This window comes from Macaca thibetana, chromosome 12 (genome assembly GCF_024542745.1).
Source record: "Macaca thibetana thibetana isolate TM-01 chromosome 12, ASM2454274v1, whole genome shotgun sequence".
NCBI lineage: Eukaryota > Metazoa > Chordata > Mammalia > Primates > Cercopithecidae > Macaca > Macaca thibetana.
In genome coordinates, this window is record NC_065589.1 from 80,698,765 (window position 1) to 80,716,824 (window position 18,060).

Consider the following 18,060-nt stretch of genomic DNA (forward strand, 5'->3'; position numbering starts at 1 on the left):
ATCAGTCTTTAATTGTCTGCTACTGTTGCTTTGTCAAAACAAGTGAGTAGTTACTTCACATTAACCTTTTTTCATTATACTATTTTAGGAATTAATGCATTACAATAAAATCAAAGAAAATTAAGTGACATAAAACTAAATTAACTTTATTGCATTTGATATAAACTTTTATGCAGAGTGGAGCAGAAAATCCCCCTAAACTTCTTTAATCATTGTGTTAGAGCTGCCCTATTGTGAAAACTAGAAAATGCAAATGCCTCAGATTGGTCAGCAGAGGGCGCCTTTACATTTATAAAGCCAATGGAATTTCACTGTTTCAGCGTGAAAGATTATAATGTAACTGTAGAGTGTGCCATGTGTGAATATACAGTGCGCATGACTGTGATTGCATGTGTGTATTTTGATTTATATATTCGTTCACGTGAAGATTTTAAAATTCCACCCCAGCTAATGAGCTTACCAACCTGCTTGTTTTCAGACTTTAATACCTTCTTTCTCATATTTCCCCATATGTTCCACTCCTTAGGTTTATCCGGTGACATTATGCTTTGGAATATATTGTGGATATATTTTGCATAGATCATGTTCTGTAGGAGGGGTTTAAAAATTGACCTTTATAAAACAGCCTTCTTCTCCCTGGCCCAATCTGTTATAGCACTTTTTTTTGTTGTTGTTTTGTTTTGCCTTTTTATAGACTGAAGTCCAATCTTAGATTTGGTCTATACTAATTTCTGTAAAAGTGCCACAAAATTTATCCTTGCACTTGAGGACCAGAATAATGTTCTGTAGCACTAACCTCTAGAAATCTAGAGATTTTTAGAATCTCTAGAAATAAAACCATAGCATTTGAAACCTAAGTGGAAAAAAATAATTGATACAGTAGTTTACAATAAGACTGTTTCAGAATCACTCATGCTATATCAGAACTTGTTTGAAGTAAGATAGCACACTCCTTTACTTTTTTATTATTCTAAATTTAGTTATCATTGATTATTGAGAACTAGCAGTACTACTGAGGCAATCCAAAAGACAGATATTAATTTGAGCTGAGAGAAAGAGAGGGATGCTGATGCTGATACTGATATTGGTACTTGTTAAAGGATTATGTAAGTTTGTGTTTTATTTGCAACCTAGCATGAGGTATCTGGGTCAGTTATATGGCTTACAGTTGCATAATAGTTCTAGGAGGATTACCATTCATACCTCAGGAATGGGGACATAGATATTATGACAGAAAGACAGAAAGAAATCTCCCTAGTGTGCAGTTAATACGTGTTGGATTTATTTTCATGATACCCGTTTATGACTACAAACGTAAAGCTTTTTTTTTAGCAGAGTTTTAACAAAAGCAGTGATTTTAATTTAGACCATCAGATCTTCCCTTCACAATTTTAGGATGCGAATTAAGTCAGAAGCCAGAGAAATAGGAAGAAGGAGGTGAGTTGGTCAGATAATACAGTCTCATTGAGAGAACCAAGCACTGAGGAATTGCTCAAAAAGTTTATACTCTAATGCAGGAAAGCAAGTGACATGCCTCCACAAAGAAACCGTAATCTAGCCATGGTAAAAGAGATGCAAGATCTGTATTACAGGATGAAGAGACAAGATCTGTGAAAGAAGGAAGACTGATGAGAAAGCTTACCAGATGAGGAATATCAGATATTTCATCTGAGCCTTGAGAGCACTATGCTGGATTTGTAAACAGAGGCAGCAGGCAACATTTCAGGTTTCAGAAACATCATGAGCAAAAGCACAGGCACAAGAAAGCTCAAAATGTGTTCAGAGGAACAGTTTGATGAGAGAGAGCATTTGTGGAGAGGGCAGTAGGATTTAAGACTTCTAAGATCACTGGAAGTTAGTGAATTTCTCAGCAATTTTTACAATACTTTTCTTCACACACACACTTTTAAAAGTATACCATTAATCATTTGGATAATTATAAAATACCAGCACAATGTATGTGTGTACAAGCATCATCTTAGATGATGATTGTAGGGAAGTCCTTAGGTAGAGGAATATATCTAGCAGAATGCTGGAACTGGATCTTACTGGCTTGTAAGAGCCCAGCATGCACATCTCTTTCCAGCTCCACTCAGGATATCATGCTGGAAACTGGCCACAGTGCGAATATTTACACCATGGAAATTGACAAACCTTTTAAAAATCATATCTCCCTCCACCAAAGAGCCAGTTGTTGAACATTTACCTGGGCACCCTTAATGTAATCATATCTCCCTCCATCCTTTCATGTCTACTTAAATTTGCTTAACTCCTATAGCCTTTCCTGAAAGGTGCTTACCAGCCAAAGAGGTTTCTAATTCACATTCTACCTTGCCGTCTCCAAACCTTGTTATTGCCAAGATTTACTTCCCATGTGGTTATCTGGCTCCTCACTCTTAACTGACTCTACTCTAGGACTTTCTGCCTCCATTACTGACTGGCAGTGAATGAATGGGTCATTCTGGTGGGGGTTGTTATCCTTGAAACCTGTGCTTTAAAAACTACCTTTCTTTATTAGAACCTAAGTGCAAAGGCTAAAGGGCATCAATGATACAATCTAAGCCAACCTCATTACACACAATTCAAATTTAATTCTGTTAGAAACATTTCAGCAGTAGAAATTCTATAAACAGGAGCAGAGGAGCTCCATGGATAGCCATGTGGGCCTGTGGCTCTAGGAGAGTGATTTTTCTCTTTGGGGAACTCATTTCCTAGAAGCTTGGATCCAGGAGAGAATATGCAAGGTGGGTGGAGGTGGCTTCTCTCCATTCTGCGGGAACACATGTTCCCTGGCACGGAGAGGAAAATCTGACAGACCAAAATGTGAGTGTGTGTGTGTGTGCGCGCGTGCGTGTGTGTGTAGATCCATATACATAGAGCTGAAAATAAAAGTGATCTATTTCCTCTCAAAAAAGATTAAGTTATTTCAAAAGAAAAGGAAATATATATTATTAGCAGTATGAGTGTAAGCCCACTTGAGAAGCCCATGCAGTCTTTGTGTGTGTATGCCCAAACGTGCTCACATGTTTCAAGCTTTCAGGGTAGCTTGGACCTTCCAGGCATGAGGATTATGAAACTGGAGGGAAGGTGGGGATAGCTGCAAAGGTGAAGCTAAAATGCATCACAAGGTCAGAACTAGAATGAACATGAAATTATCATGAAAAGTGAAAGTGGACTAAAGACCTTGTCACCACTGACTCGCAGAACAGGAGCAGTTGGTGCTGTTCTTTCTCAATATGCACAGAGGCCCTTTCCCCTCACGTTTCCTGCTGTAATGCAAAACCACTTTTCGGGAAAAATAGTGTGTGACTGACTGAGGCCAGGGGAAAGAAAGGAAAGATATTCTGTGGGGTGATAAATGCCTCTAGGCCAAAAGTAGGAGAGGCACTACCTGGTAGGAATAGAAGCAAGAATCAATTTGAATTTTACCTAATGAAGCTTAGCTCGTTGAGTAAAGAATACCTACTTGTCCACTACTTGCTATGTTAGCTTTCTCCAGCAGAGGGCAGACTTTACATTGAAATAGATCTAAAAAGGCCTTCAACCTCTTGGTTTTTCTTTTTTTTTTTTTTCGGTTTGAATTTTTTTTAACTTCAATATTTTTGGTTTCTAAATTATTTTAAAACATTTTAAAGTATTTAAGGTCTAGAGTATGTTAAATAAGAAATTTCTTGGATTTCAGTTAATATTTCTGCCTTATTAGCAAAATACTCAAGATGTGATTGCAAAATAAGGCGTTTTTTTTTTTTCCATGGCTTTTGGGCTGGTCTTAGGCACTTTCTGTCATTGTAGGCAAAGCTGTTCTTCTTTGTGTTGTTTACAAAATTGCTAAAGAAAATCCTGTCTCTTAACTGGATAGTTATAATTTTCGTTCATTCCAATAGCTTTTGATATGAATAACTGCTTTTCCTTAACAGTTCAATTACTATCATCTTCTAATCTGTTTCATAGCTAGCTTTGATATTTTCCCTAGAGGAAATGACACCTACATAAAACTTAACTAAACTTATTATACAATATAACTTCAATATTCAAAGCTCCTCTAATGAGAATTTAAAATTTGTTTCTCTTCAAGTTTCATTTTTTTGGTCTAACCGAATCATTCTCACAATAAGTGAGAAAATAGAGACTACTACCTCTCTATATATATTTTTTAAAACAGGAGGTTAATTCGCTTGTAAGTAGTGGCTAAGTTCAGATCTGGAGACTGATCTGTTGGACTCCAAAGCACAAATTCTTTTCACGGCAAGGCCTGCCTCCAATTGACTCCATACGATCTACTTGTAAAATCATAAACGCAGGACTTTATTCATTAGGAGTTAAATCCAGACTGACATAGTCTGAAAAATACAAAGAACAAAACAAGATAAACCTAAATAAATCAATTTCAGAAATTCTTGGCATTTAAACTCAATAGGTTGGTTTAATTTTGGCTTCACGCAAGCACTTTCTTGATCTTGCTTTTTTGGGAGTGCGTGTATGTTTGTGTGTAATATACTTTTTAAAGTGAATGCAGGAGGAAGATCTCTGGGGAAGGCGTTCTCCCTATTGTAAGAAATACATTATATTTTCTTTTATTATTAAATTTTACTTACATTTCTATGAAAGCAAAAACATATCAAAATGCATAAGAATTTGCTGCCTAGGAAAAAATATTATTTTTATGTGGAGAAACTGAAGATTTATATACCCTTAAAATGACAAAGAAATCGAGCTCTATATATTCGCTTTCATTTTCATAATAATCTCTACAGGATTACTGCAATTAATTTTATGTAACAAGAACAGAGGTGTTCTTTTTATTTGAGTGCAGAAAAAAGTTTAAAAAGAAGTGTGGACGCTTAAATGTAAAGTTAGTGAAAATCTATCAACGAAACCAGAAATGTTAGCAAAGTAAAATCGTCTCTCTAAGTTCTTTTCTTGGAAAGATAAGCTCTGTTTCAAGATGGATAGAAAATGTGACAATACAATGAAAATGTCTCTTGCTGTTAAAAAACAACAACACCACAGCTCTTAACACTGTGTTGACAAAACTTCACCCAAATCATCAGCCATGCTTAGTGTTAGGGGAAAAAGCACTGGAACACTGGACTTAGATGCAGAAATAAGGATTCTGCCCCACTGTAGCTGTGTGATCTGGATATACCACTTAACCTCTCAGAGCCTTGGTTTCTCACCTATGAAACAGGAGATAATGGGTATCTACCACATAGAATGTTGAGAGATTAAAATGAAATTTACATTACATCTGTGAAATATCTGAGTTCAGTGTCTTCCTGACACATTGCAGATTGGTTTGTTAGATCAAAATAATCCAGATAATAGACTTTATTAATAATACCCTATTTTGGGTAGCAACTTTTAAAACAATTCATCAATTATTCGTGCACATTGCATAAATAGCTCCTTCCCAAAACTTATGGATGTTAAAACAAAGCTTGGGAGAAATCTTGACTCTACATGTAGATGAAGTAGGTTTAAGATTAAAGTTTAACTGATAGCGATTAGAAAATGAAGCGGAAATCAAATATAATTTTTATTTCTATTATACTTGGAAAATTTAATGATACAGTCTTAGATTTTAGATAATTGTTAGTATTTTTTCAGTAATTTTTATATTCTCTTCAGTTCTCAATATTACATTTAAAACAGCAAATGAAAAGCATGTCAAAATTCACTTTTTTGCCTCAAAAATCTTAGCCTATATTTCTAGATCTAGAATTATTCTTACGATGACATTTTCCCCATCTCATTTTACACCTTGCCTTTTGCTTACAAATCATACTCTCTTTTCATCAGTATATCTGCCCAAAACGCTGTTCTACTTGACAGTTCTATCCTACACTCGCCTCTGAGCTTCTAACAAGACATACCTCTGGGAATTGCAAAGTGCCATATTTTAAATCTCTCAGTGAGATATGCAGGTTTTCCCGTGTGATCATAAGGGATTCCTCAAATCTGAGTTTTAGAACTAATCTGTGACAACTGATAAGCACAGTATTTTCACATTAGTATATTTATGTTGTGCTAATATACTTAAACAGTATGTGTGTCCATTGAGAATTTTTCTACAAATTTCTTATCAGCTTACTTTTAATTTTTAAGAAAGATATCTTACATATTTGATTGGCATTGGCTATAATTCTGTTATAGCTCTTAAACTAAATAGGCTCATCCAAATTGGATGGGAGATGTAAATGTCACAGATTCTCAGTGGAATACTAGTCAGCAATAAAAAGGAACAAATTAGTAATACACACAACAACATAGATGAATCACAATTATTATAAACTAAGTTTAAAAAGACAGACATAAAGGCTACACATTGCGTGAATCCATTCATATGACATTCTGGAAAAGGAAAAACTATTGGAACAGAAACCAGATCAGATAACCAGAGGGATTTACTACAAAAAGGCTTGAGGAGACTTTTGGGGTGCTGGAAATATCTTAATTATGATGGTAGTTGCATAACTGTATACATATGTCAAACTCTTTAAAGTTGCAAAACTGTATACATTTGTCAAACTTCTCAAACTATAAACATAAAAAGAGTACTCTTTCTAGTAAGTAAATTATACCTTAATATGGCTGACTTGAAAAAATTAACTAGTTAAGGAAAAAGGAAATATTTGCAGTTTTGAGTATTATATCATCTCTTTTCAGAGAAGTTTATTAAAACACACTATGTGTCTATTTTTTCATCCATTTTTATTTCCAGCCCTAAATATGACACTCAAACTAGTTTTAAATAGCTAAGAGCTACCTCATTGGTCTGTTAAGGGGCTTTAGGATGAAATATTATCTAAGCATAAATATTATAAAATATTTTTAATTATAAGAAGAACATTAATGGAACTCCTATCCTAGGAATATATCATTTCTTGATTTTTATTTCATTTTCTAATCACCAGCAATTAAAGTCCTGTGCCAAGAGCTTATTGTACCTAATATTACTCAAAGGTTATCAAGGGCTGTGAAGTAAGTGGGATTAGCCTCATTTTAAAATAAGGGGAACTTGTTAGGTTCAGAACAAAGTGGATAGCAAATTTTGCAAGTCCTTCTGATTCCAAAGCCGATATTAGTAACCACCATTGCTTTATTTTTACCAGTTTAATGGTAGTTCTGGTGCTTGAGAATGAGATTGTGTTAAGTGTTTGGAAATAAACTGTAAGAAAAGAATTCTTCCCTTGAGGGAAAGAAGGTTTTCAAAAAGAATTGATCCTGAGTTCTGAAAACAGAATGTCGGGATTCATAAATGAAGGATGTGCACTGCCATCCATCCATATTAACCATAACTCTTTGATAGAGGCTTAGTCTAATTATAGTAAAGAAAAACAGTTATTTCCAACCTCACATGAGCTTCTAGTACAACTGTGATGCCAGACTTTAGTGATATTCTTTTTGAACAAATTCTCTTTAAGATTTTACATTTATGTTATTGCCAAACAATCATTTTCATAACTGATCAGTAGATCCAGGTACTTTATTACTTTTTTGTACTTCATCAATTCCCTATCATTTTGAATCAAAAGAGCTCAAAGGTTTCTATGTATTACTTTTGTTTAGAAGACATATCAAACCTAAATATTGTTTTCTTGGGCAACATTTACATGTAGCAGGACAACAAAAGTTATAAACCCTTAGGAATTTGCTTTAGCTCTCATATTGGATGTGTAGTACTTTAAGTAGGTAATATGTATTTGAATCACTACCCAGCAGCTGCTCATCCATAGTGGATTTTTTTTAATGTAGCCTGCCAGAAGCGCTTACCTTTTATTCATAATTGTCTGGGTGTGCCTTCCCCACTTGAATTGAACTGTATGTACTGTGTGCTGTAGAGGTGTGCAGTTAAAATACGTTTATTCTCAGAAATATTTTAAAAATATTTTAAAATGTTTTCCTTTGCAGAATCAGACACAAGTTTGGCAGAAGGAAGTGTCAGCTGCTTAGATGAAAGTCTTGGACATAACAGCAACATGGGCAGTGATTCAGGCACCATGGGAAGTGATTCAGGTACTGCCTAACTGTTGTGTAAACCTTAAAAAGTGTGAAATAAGACGCCATATAGTGGAAGCATGGGGGCTGTTCATACCCTCCCTAATGTATTTATGCAATTAAAGCAATTCTTTTCTACAGTGAAATAGTTTTGGAACTTTGCCATTCACTTTCTTTAAAAGTGTAACTTACAAAAGTCTTAGAACCAAACTCTCTAATTTTGATCCAGTACGTATCTTTTTGATCTGGCATATGCCACATTCCATAGAGTCATGTCATCTATTTTATTTATGAGATCTGTTTCAATTAATTTGACTGCATTTAAATAGACTGTATTCAATTTGGTACATTTATTTACTTCCAAACTCTACTTTTTAAATAAAAGTGCATTTTTAATAAAAAATTGATACTATCGATATGAGAAGTATGACTAACTAGAAATTACATATATAAGTAAAAGAAGTCAAATTATATAAATATCTTTTGATATTAGGCAAAATATTTCGGTCACCAAATGAAAATTTTACCAGGTTTTTCCCAAATTACTCTCCATATCAGTTGTATATTCTACCAGCAATAAATGAGTGCGCCTCTTCCTAATTCCCCACACCTTCATTAGTACTTTCTGTTATCAGTTTTCCTGATTTGTTAGTCTGATAGATTTCAAATTGTTTCTTTCTTTTCTTTGAGTGTGTATTTCCATGATGACTACTAAGCTAAAATGTTAACATTATTAAATGTAGCGATGGGTTAGTGGGTGTCTATTATATACCTTTCTATATTTGTCTAAGTGTTTGAAGTATTTCACAATTAAAATGAACAAATCACAAACAAAAAGAAAACGCTTTGCAAGGGGCCAGCTAAGAAGCATTGGAAAAATGATAAATTAAGAAACAGATTACTTTATTCTTCATTTGTGATTGAGTTGTTTCCCCTAAGAATATATTATATAATTCAGATTATCCTGCCTTGTCAGAAGAATTATAAAAATTGATATCCACAAGAGGCCTAAGGCGGCAAAATAGTTTATAGAAAGATGGTCATCAATCCTAAATGTTTTCCAAATTAGATTGTAGCACCTCTTTTTTCATATATCCTTTTATCACAATGACACTCCCAAATCCCTTAGAACGAATTAGTTTGAGGAAACCCAATTCATCAAATGTCATTCACAACTTTAATCTTCATTTAAAAGGGTGAATTCATTTTCTGTTCAATTCAGTCAGTGTTTATTGAGTTCTTGCCATGTGCTTATTTCTTTGGATTATATTTGTTTTTTCTATCCTTGTCATAAAATTGTTCAATTTAATAATTAACATTTCTATTACATGCTATGCTAGAACTCAAAATAGATACTCTAGCTAATATTTAACATCTTTATAGGTTGTTTAAAGTTTTTGGAGATCATGCTAATTTTCATTCGTCTAAGTAAGGGCTTTTCAACAATGTCCATTCATTCAATAAATATTTAATGTGTACCTTCTATGTGCAGGGCATCTTGCCTATTTAGAGCTGTTAACAAATGTATTTGCTGATTTTTAGTCCTCAATGTGGCATGAAACACATGATAAATCTGAACGCAATCTACTTTTGAAAAGCAAATACATTTTCAAGGCAAATACATTTTTGAAGACAAACACATTTGAAAGAACACCACTTGAAGTTCTAGATGGATCAGTACTTAGGAGCAAAGAATTACTTTGCCTAGTGGGTAGTCAATCTCTGAAATGGTAAAATTATGAAATTCCTTGCCCACAAGTGCCTGGAATAAGCTAAAGTAGGAATCAATTCAAAAGGAGGTTTGGATAAATTGGTGAACTGTTAAACACATATTGAGGCACTGAAAAATATTACAGAATCTGCAACTGTGCTTTAATCTTTGAAGCTGACATCAAAAGGGACTTTATTCTATATGTCCTTCCTCCTCCTCCAGAGGTCATATATGGGCCATAAGGTGTGACCTAAAGCAATCACGTTCTATTCCTTTGTGGAAGTGTTATGCCATAGTAAACATAATTACCGGTACTTTTAAAGTACAAATTTTCTAATTATATTATGAAAGGTTTTTTTTCTGTTTCCCATTTTCAGAAAGATATACTGCCTCTCAAAAAGTGGCAATATTTTTGGCAATACACATTGGCCTGATATGTAGAAAGTGTTTCCTTACTATTTCAAGATAATGCCTATTAATATTTGTCCAGCTGGAATGGTGTATTTTTCTGTGGTTACATACTATAGGTAAAGGAATACTTTGTAGATTTCAAACACATGCAGTGACAGACCTTTTCTCTCCAAGAATAACTCAGCTGTCAAAATCAATGTGAGAATGAAATTTGCCACATGGTGTAGTTCCAATAGAATATTATTATTTAAGCCTTATTTGATTTTCTTTTTTGACCATTTATATGGTATAATATAATTTTAAGTCTTTAATCAATACTTGTTGTAGAGGGAGGGCACAGTGTTATTCAAGCTTGTGCATATTTTAAATGCTATTTTCATTTAATTGATTATGCTTTTCAGAGAAAGCCAAAAACAAACAAACAACAAACAAACAAAAACCCAAACATTTATTTTATAAAGGAAATTGGCTCCTGGCTCATTGATACCAGCCCAGTTCTCTCCTTCTGGTGACAGAGAAGAGAAAACTCTCTTTTCATTGCTTCTGTGGATAAATTCTTCCATCCCTATGTCAGAGGATGTGATAAGGCAAGAATCAGGCTGAATATTTAGCACTCGCCCAGCTTTTATTCTTTGGATGCTAGTCTCACATTGAATCCAACTCTAATTTTTTCTGTATCCACACTGTGCTTCTTTTTAAACTTAGGGCCACCTATCAAATCTCCTAGTCTTAAATCAAAAATATGGAAGATTATTGAGCTATCTGTCTAACCAGGTATTTTTATATATGTAACAGCGGTATAGTGCCCCACACTCTGAAGTCCTTCAAGACAACAACTATATTATTGGGAGTGCCTGGCACATAATAGGTGTCCAGTCAATGTTGACTGAAGAATAAATTTGTGGTACATGCCTACTTAAGTAGCAGTAAAACCCCATGACTTCGGTTCTGAAGTTAAATTGTAAACACAATAGTCCTTTTAACATTCTAACTCTTCTTAAATGTATCAGCATAATAAATGTTTAGAATGCATGAGTAATATTAATATTTTACTCATTTGATTTGGTTCTATATTCTCGGGAAAGAGACTTAGGAAATCACTATATGTTTCTCTTGTTAATATTTCTTATCCAAGGATATAGTCGTAAGCATGAAAAATGGGGGAAATCATTATTAAAATGTACTCTTTTAATAGTTTACTCTGCTACTATTATGAAGGAAGCATCATTTTATTAGTATTCTTAAAATCTATGCAAAAATGTACCTTAGATGAAATTAAACAAAGAGGATTTATTGATATATTTAACAAACTTCCTAGATCAAATAAAAATTTAGCGGTAGTAAATTTCTGAGTCTTTGTTTAGACACTTTATAGTGCATCTTCCTTTGCAAATATACTGGCTCTTTTGGAAAAGTTAGGTGATAAATGATCTTAATAGAGGTGAAATATCAGGGTTTTGATAATCTATAAAAGCTACAGAGGGGTAACATTGTTCTTAAATAAATCAGAGCCTTACATAAATATAATACAAGATGACTTATTGTAAATAATGTAGAGTTCAAAACAAGCATGCAAACTTATAAAAGTATATTTTAAATGCTGGTGATTTTAAATGAGTTTTTCATAAAAATCATATTGAATGAATCAGCAGATGATCTAATGATAGCTTAAATGTATTGCATCTGCTTTTACTCATCCATACAGAAGGCAAATTTCCTGCCAGATTAGCAGATGATCCTAAGTGGAATTTGGTGTGAATTTTCCTACCTGTTCAGATAGTACTATCACAACAAGTTAAAACCCACTCAAATAGAATTATCCAGGGGCTGAAATGGAGCCATCAGCAAGTTTTTTTGAAGTTAATGGGACTATGTTAGTTTAGTTTTATTGCAATCATTGATAAGAAAAAGAAGTTATTTCATGTGTGATGAAATACTGGTAAATACTGTTATTCATTTTTTCTTGTGATTATATAAGGCATAAGATGGGCTTTTAAATTGGTGTAATATTTATTTTACTTCATTTCACATTATAAGCTATGCATTTTTAGATCTTTTTCCCTTGGTAATATAGGTTAAATATGGTCACTTCTAAATAAAATATATTCTAGCTAAAACAAGATACATTATAATAATTTTATTTTAATATTCATAAAGTTTATGTTAGAACTTACTTTATCAGTATTTTAAATTTAAAATCCATGTTAATTTAAAATATTTTCAATATATTATACTTTGGATTTTAGAAAAAGTAGGAATATCTGGAGCCATAAACATAAGAAAGTAATAAAGATCACAATTCACAACTAAATGGCAAAATTAGTCATAATTTAGTTTAAACCAACACAATTATATTTTACCTTTTAAGGGAAACCTACCAATTAAAGGCTAGCATAGGAAGAGTTTTTTCCCCTACTCTCTAAATATCACTTCTGTACAACGTAGTTGCCTCAGATGGAAAAAGGAACTTGAGATAGATAGGGTGTCTGTGTGTGTGTGTGTGTGTGTGTGTGTGTGTTTGTGTGTATGTGTGCTTTTTGGTATTTGATTGTCAGATAAAGTTTCCACAAATGAAAGAAAGTAGTATCAGCCGTAATACCTTCTTTGCAATAAAAAATAAGGGGAAATAAGGAACTGGGAGGACTAATGATTCCTACTTTCTCAGCTCCTCTTGATTTTGTAGGTGGAAGGGCTAGGTGAAACAAGCAGGGCATAATGGCTCCACAAAGAAATGGGAAGCCTGATGCCTTAACAACCATACCTGCCAATCCCGCACCACAGCCCTTTCTACAGATTTGCCTTGGCTTCACCCACTCTGCAAAAACACTCCCCCATGTTGCTCCTTCCCAGTCCTCTAATCAGTTGACTCCCTTTGCACCCCCACACCCCCCGACTCCTTCTGTGAGAGGGATCCTGGGTTGTATTCTGCAAATGTAGAGAGCAGACATTCATTGGTACAGAAAAGAGAAAATGAATTGGTTTGGACCACACGTGAAAAGGAGTTTAAAGCAGAAGAAGCCTACGTTCAGTTTCAGGCTTCCTAAGCTCTGTTATTTTGTTGTCCCTTCTCTTATTTTTCTTTTCGATCTTCTTCAGATGAAGAGAATGTGGCAGCAAGAGCATCCCCAGAGCCAGAACTCCAGCTCAGGCCTTACCAAATGGAAGTTGCCCAACCAGCCTTGGAAGGGAAGAATATCATCATCTGCCTTCCTACAGGGAGTGGAAAAACCAGAGTGGCTGTTTACATTGCCAAGGATCACTTAGACAAGAAGAAAAAAGCATCTGAGCCTGGAAAAGTTATAGTCCTTGTCAATAAGGTATTCAAAGAACATATAACATTAGTTGTTCATTTTCATTGTATTATTCTGAAACTTTTATATGATGGCATTTTTGGCATTGACTCACACATGTTCAGTTTACTTAAAAGTAATGTCAAAATAAGCTCTTTATTTTATTTTTAATCCTTTTTTAGGCATATGTAATATCTAAGTGATGAACCTAAACATAGAAATTTTCCAATAAAACTAGGACATTATACCAAATAACTATAACTTATGTAGCCCCAAAACCTGGGAGTTAGTTTTGATTCATCTGCTTCCTTTATTTCCCTTATCTGGTCACAGGTTATATTAACCCAGATATACTTTAAGGTTAACTGGCTAATTTATCATTGCAAATGAACATGAATGACCCCAAAATATCACTGGAATCAAGGATCAAATATTGTTTTTTACTTTCTCTTTAGCTGTTGACTCTTAGTCAAAGATGGCAAGTCCTCTTTATCCAGAATACATATAATGCGGTTTGGAGATAAAATTAAGTGAATGTTTGATGTCTAAATCAAGTTAAATAGATTTTAAAATGCTCAAGAAGTATATATATACACACACACACACACACGTATATACATATATATACACACACATATTACATTAAATGTAACTGAAGTTTTCCTTCAATAATTTATATCTTAGGGTATTTGAAGGCCATCTTCCTAAGTAAATATGTCTGCTTCCCTGTAAAACAAAATCTAGTTATTTGAGCTTTATTCAGATAAATGAGTTTATTAATTTATAAATATATGAACTGGGGATATGAATATTTACTATTTTATGGAACAAAAATGAGTATACTTTTCCGCCATCAGAAAGTCTTTTTTTCATTCTTATCTATTCCTTTATAAAAAAAAGCAGTAGACTGTAAAATATTCTATTTTTTATTTCTATTATGCCAAAAGTTTTAGTTACATCCTGTTTTTCAGTACTTAGAATCCATGATTTGAATGATTTCTATCATGTAGTTCCAAATGCATTTTGTGTGCATCTGCTAAGTCCAAAGAGCTCTCCTTTATACTTGTATACTCACTATTAAAACACTTTTATTTCTTTTGCTAGTAATGGTGACACATTCAAATTTGTTTGCCAATAGCCTTGCATATATTCCCTTTGTACAGGATTTTTTTTTTAATGAAATAGGTTTGAATCCTATTTCTACCTACCGGTAGTTTGAATTAGACAAATTAGTGACTTCTCTAACTTTGATTTCTTAATCTGTAAAATGAACGAAATAATAACTACCCTGCTCTGAAATTTCAGTTGGATTATATATGGCCTAGTAATGACTCTTTCTTTCACTCTGAAATACTAGCTTTCTCCTGCTCCTTTCTCTTCACCTTCATAACTCATGAAACTGAGTAACATAATCAGAGAGGCTCTTAAATGCCAAGTCCAGAGAAAAGAACCACGTTAACTGGATTCAAAGCTACTTAAACTGATAATTTTGAAACCATTTGAGCATCTGCCATTTTCTCAAACTCAGCCTCACCATCTACCCTCCCAAAGGCTCTTCTTCCCCATTTACCTGTCTCTTTGTTAGTAATACCACCTCCTCCAAAGCATGCAGCCCCCACACCTAGGAGTTAGTTTTAATTCAACTACTTCCTTTATTTCCCTTATTTGGTCACGGGGTCATAGGCTACTAGAGTTGAAAAGGGGCTTCGAGATTCAGTTTTCTTCCTTTGCAGAATGGTTCTCTCACTTCTACAGGGTAACTTCCTAATATCACGGAGGTCCGCCTTCTAACAAGACAGCCATTCTTTGAACAACTGACACTGTTAGAAAGCCCTATTTGTATTCATCCAAATCTGTTTCTCTGGAATCCCACAATCACCGGTTAGAGTTACTTCCTCTGCAACCACACGAAGTCTTAATTTTCCAGCCTAATGACAGCCCTTCACATCGAGAAGGCAGTATCATGTGGCTCCTAAGTTACTTTTTTTTTTTTTTTTTTGTCCCTTGGAATAAATGTCCACAGTTCCTTTAACTATTTTCCATATAACATGGTTTCTAAACCTGTCATCATTCCTAGTGCTCATACTCCTTCAGACATTTTTCTAGGACACTCTTAAATGCGGTGTCCAGAGTTGCACAAAATACTACAGATAAGATCTTACCAGTACAGAGCGTAGGACAGATGAGATGTGACACTCAGCTTATGACCGTGTTTGCCTCTGGCATCCACAGACTTATCTGGACCTTGTCATAAATTCAAAATCTGCAGTTCTTTTTTATTTGAAAATCTCTTAAAGTAGAACATTCTTAATTTATTTTTGTGCAGTCAGTTTTTGAGCCTAAATTCAAATACTTAGGTTTATTTCTTTAACTATTGATCTTTTCAAGTCTCATATTTTTGTATGTGTCTAATGCATCTTTCCTTCTATAATATTCCCTTCTCCTCTCAATGCTATATTCTAGCCAGGAATCTTTCATTGCATTGGATCTAGGTGATTCTTAGGAATGCACATTTATGGCTATGTGTAAATGTTAATTGATCCTCATTAATTATTCACATTCACTGCATTGTTGTGTGGACACCTGGGGACTTGACTCTAATTCCTTATCGCTTTTCTATTGTTTTTCTCCTTAGAATTACTAGAAATCCCTCCACTAATTCTTCCATCTATGTCATAATTGTTTACTATACCATCTTTTTGAATTTTAAATTAATTTCAGTTTTAATTCTTTTTGATTGAGTCAGAACACCTCTGGCCCAATAAGTCTACGTAACCTGAATCCTGTGTTTGCCCCAACAACAAGATATTGTTACCCTTGATCTAGAAAAGAGAAATCCTTTTCTTTAAAACCATTTACTTTCATCTCCCTTCCTCCGTCCTTTCCAAAGTTATAGCCTTCGAATGCAGGGAGAAATGAAAACACCACCTGTGTTCCCAGACTTTCCATTTCCTATCTAGGGCTTCAACATCATGAGAGATAAATCCCAGGTTCCTTCAGATGCTGCAATGCAGCCCCATATGATTCAGCAGAAGTGGGTAGCAGTTGGGTTTGATTAGTCTTGGCAGGCACTCTGTCACATCTCAGGAAAAGGCTCCAAGAGGACCACACACCTCCCAATTAGCCATGTCAGACTTGCATCTGGCTTTCTCTGTGTCCTTCAGTAGGAAGTCAACACCACCCAGAGCAAGTATCAGGATTTCCAGCACCTGCTCTCTCCTGTGACAACTTATTTTTGTTCTGTACATCAGAAGGTGCTGCTTCTTTTGAAGATTTTTGACTTACCTTTTATGGGCAGAATTTTGTGGTGCGATGTCACTCCATAATACAGAGATTCTTAATTAAATCATTCAGCATGAGTGTATTTAAAGACAAATCAAATGCAGATCTTGTCCTCAAGGAATATAGTCTAGAAGAGAGATGAGAGATATATGTTGATAATATGATAATTAATATTTTATTGTACTTTATAAAGCACTCTCAAATATATTATCTTATTAAATCTACACAGCGACCCCATAAGGTAGTCTTTATTATTCTCATTTTTTCCTATCAGAAAACTGAAGTTCCAAGACTTTAATCGGCAATTCAGGGATCATCCAGCCAAGAAACAGCAGAAATGAGATATGAACTTTTATCTTCTGAGTCGACTGGTCTTCCTTTGCCACTGCACCCTCCTAGAATAAAAGGATGGGTGAAATATCAGGGAAATTTTAGTACTGACAATATGGCACCCTCTATTTCATTTAATTTTCACAACCCTATAATAGGTTAACATTATCCTCATTTTATTAATCTGGAAAATGAGAGCATTGAGATGATTCAGACCTTGTCCAAGGTATACAAGAAGTAAGTGGCTAGAGTAGCTGTTTTCAGGGCTTTCTTCCTTCTGCATCATGCTACCTCTTTCCACTAAACTTAATTTCCATTCTTTTCCTCAGAAGTCTTCTGTCTTGCGTAAGTGGAATGGAAAGAATACTTCCAGAAAATGATTCAGGAATGGCTTTGTGGAAGAGAGAGAGAAGAGCAGAACCATGGCTCTCAAATTTTAAAGGCTTAAAAGTCATTAAAGTGAAGGTTTCAAGCCTCTGTCCCCATAGATGGTCCCTAGATTCAGTAATTCTTTAGTGGGACTTAGGAGTCAGCATTTTCCAAACTTCTCAAGTGTTTTTGTAACAGGTAGGTCAGAGAGACTTTACTTTGGAAAAAAAAAAAAGAAAGAAAGAAACGAACGAAGTGAAAGTTTTTCTTCTTACTCTTTCTGCCCTTTCCACCTTGTGGTTAGGTAATGTTCTTTTCCACTCACCAACTTAATTACTGATTTTAAGTCCACTTTGCTTCATTAGAATTTATGGATTTCATTTTAACTCTTCCCCACCCCTTCTTCTAGCCCCCCAGACATCTACTTTTGGAAGCCTCCATCATTTCCACTAAATAACAATGTAAACCAGTGTTCTTTATAAGGTGTTCCCCTGAGCCAGGGGGATCAACCATTCCTTATTTAACACCGAAGTGGGGCTTACCTCAAGTAAAAAGATGAATAACACAAACCCTACAGACTAGGAGAAAGGTAACCACTGATTGCATTTCCAGTAGAAATATGGAGAGTGAAGAATATAATGGGCATTCTTCAAAGCTTGCCCTTGAAAC

General features: G+C 34.5%; 1 protein-coding gene across 1 annotated transcript in view; it reads left to right on the forward strand.

Annotated features, from left to right (window-relative positions):
* Positions 1-18,060, forward strand: part of IFIH1 (interferon induced with helicase C domain 1) — a 51,879-nt gene that overhangs the window by 17,307 nt on the left and 16,512 nt on the right. The window contains exons 4-5 of the mRNA XM_050752300.1: positions 7,912-8,016; positions 13,217-13,437. Coding sequence (XP_050608257.1) covers positions 7,912-8,016; positions 13,217-13,437 — 326 coding nt within the window. The remainder of the gene's footprint in view (positions 1-7,911; positions 8,017-13,216; positions 13,438-18,060) is intronic.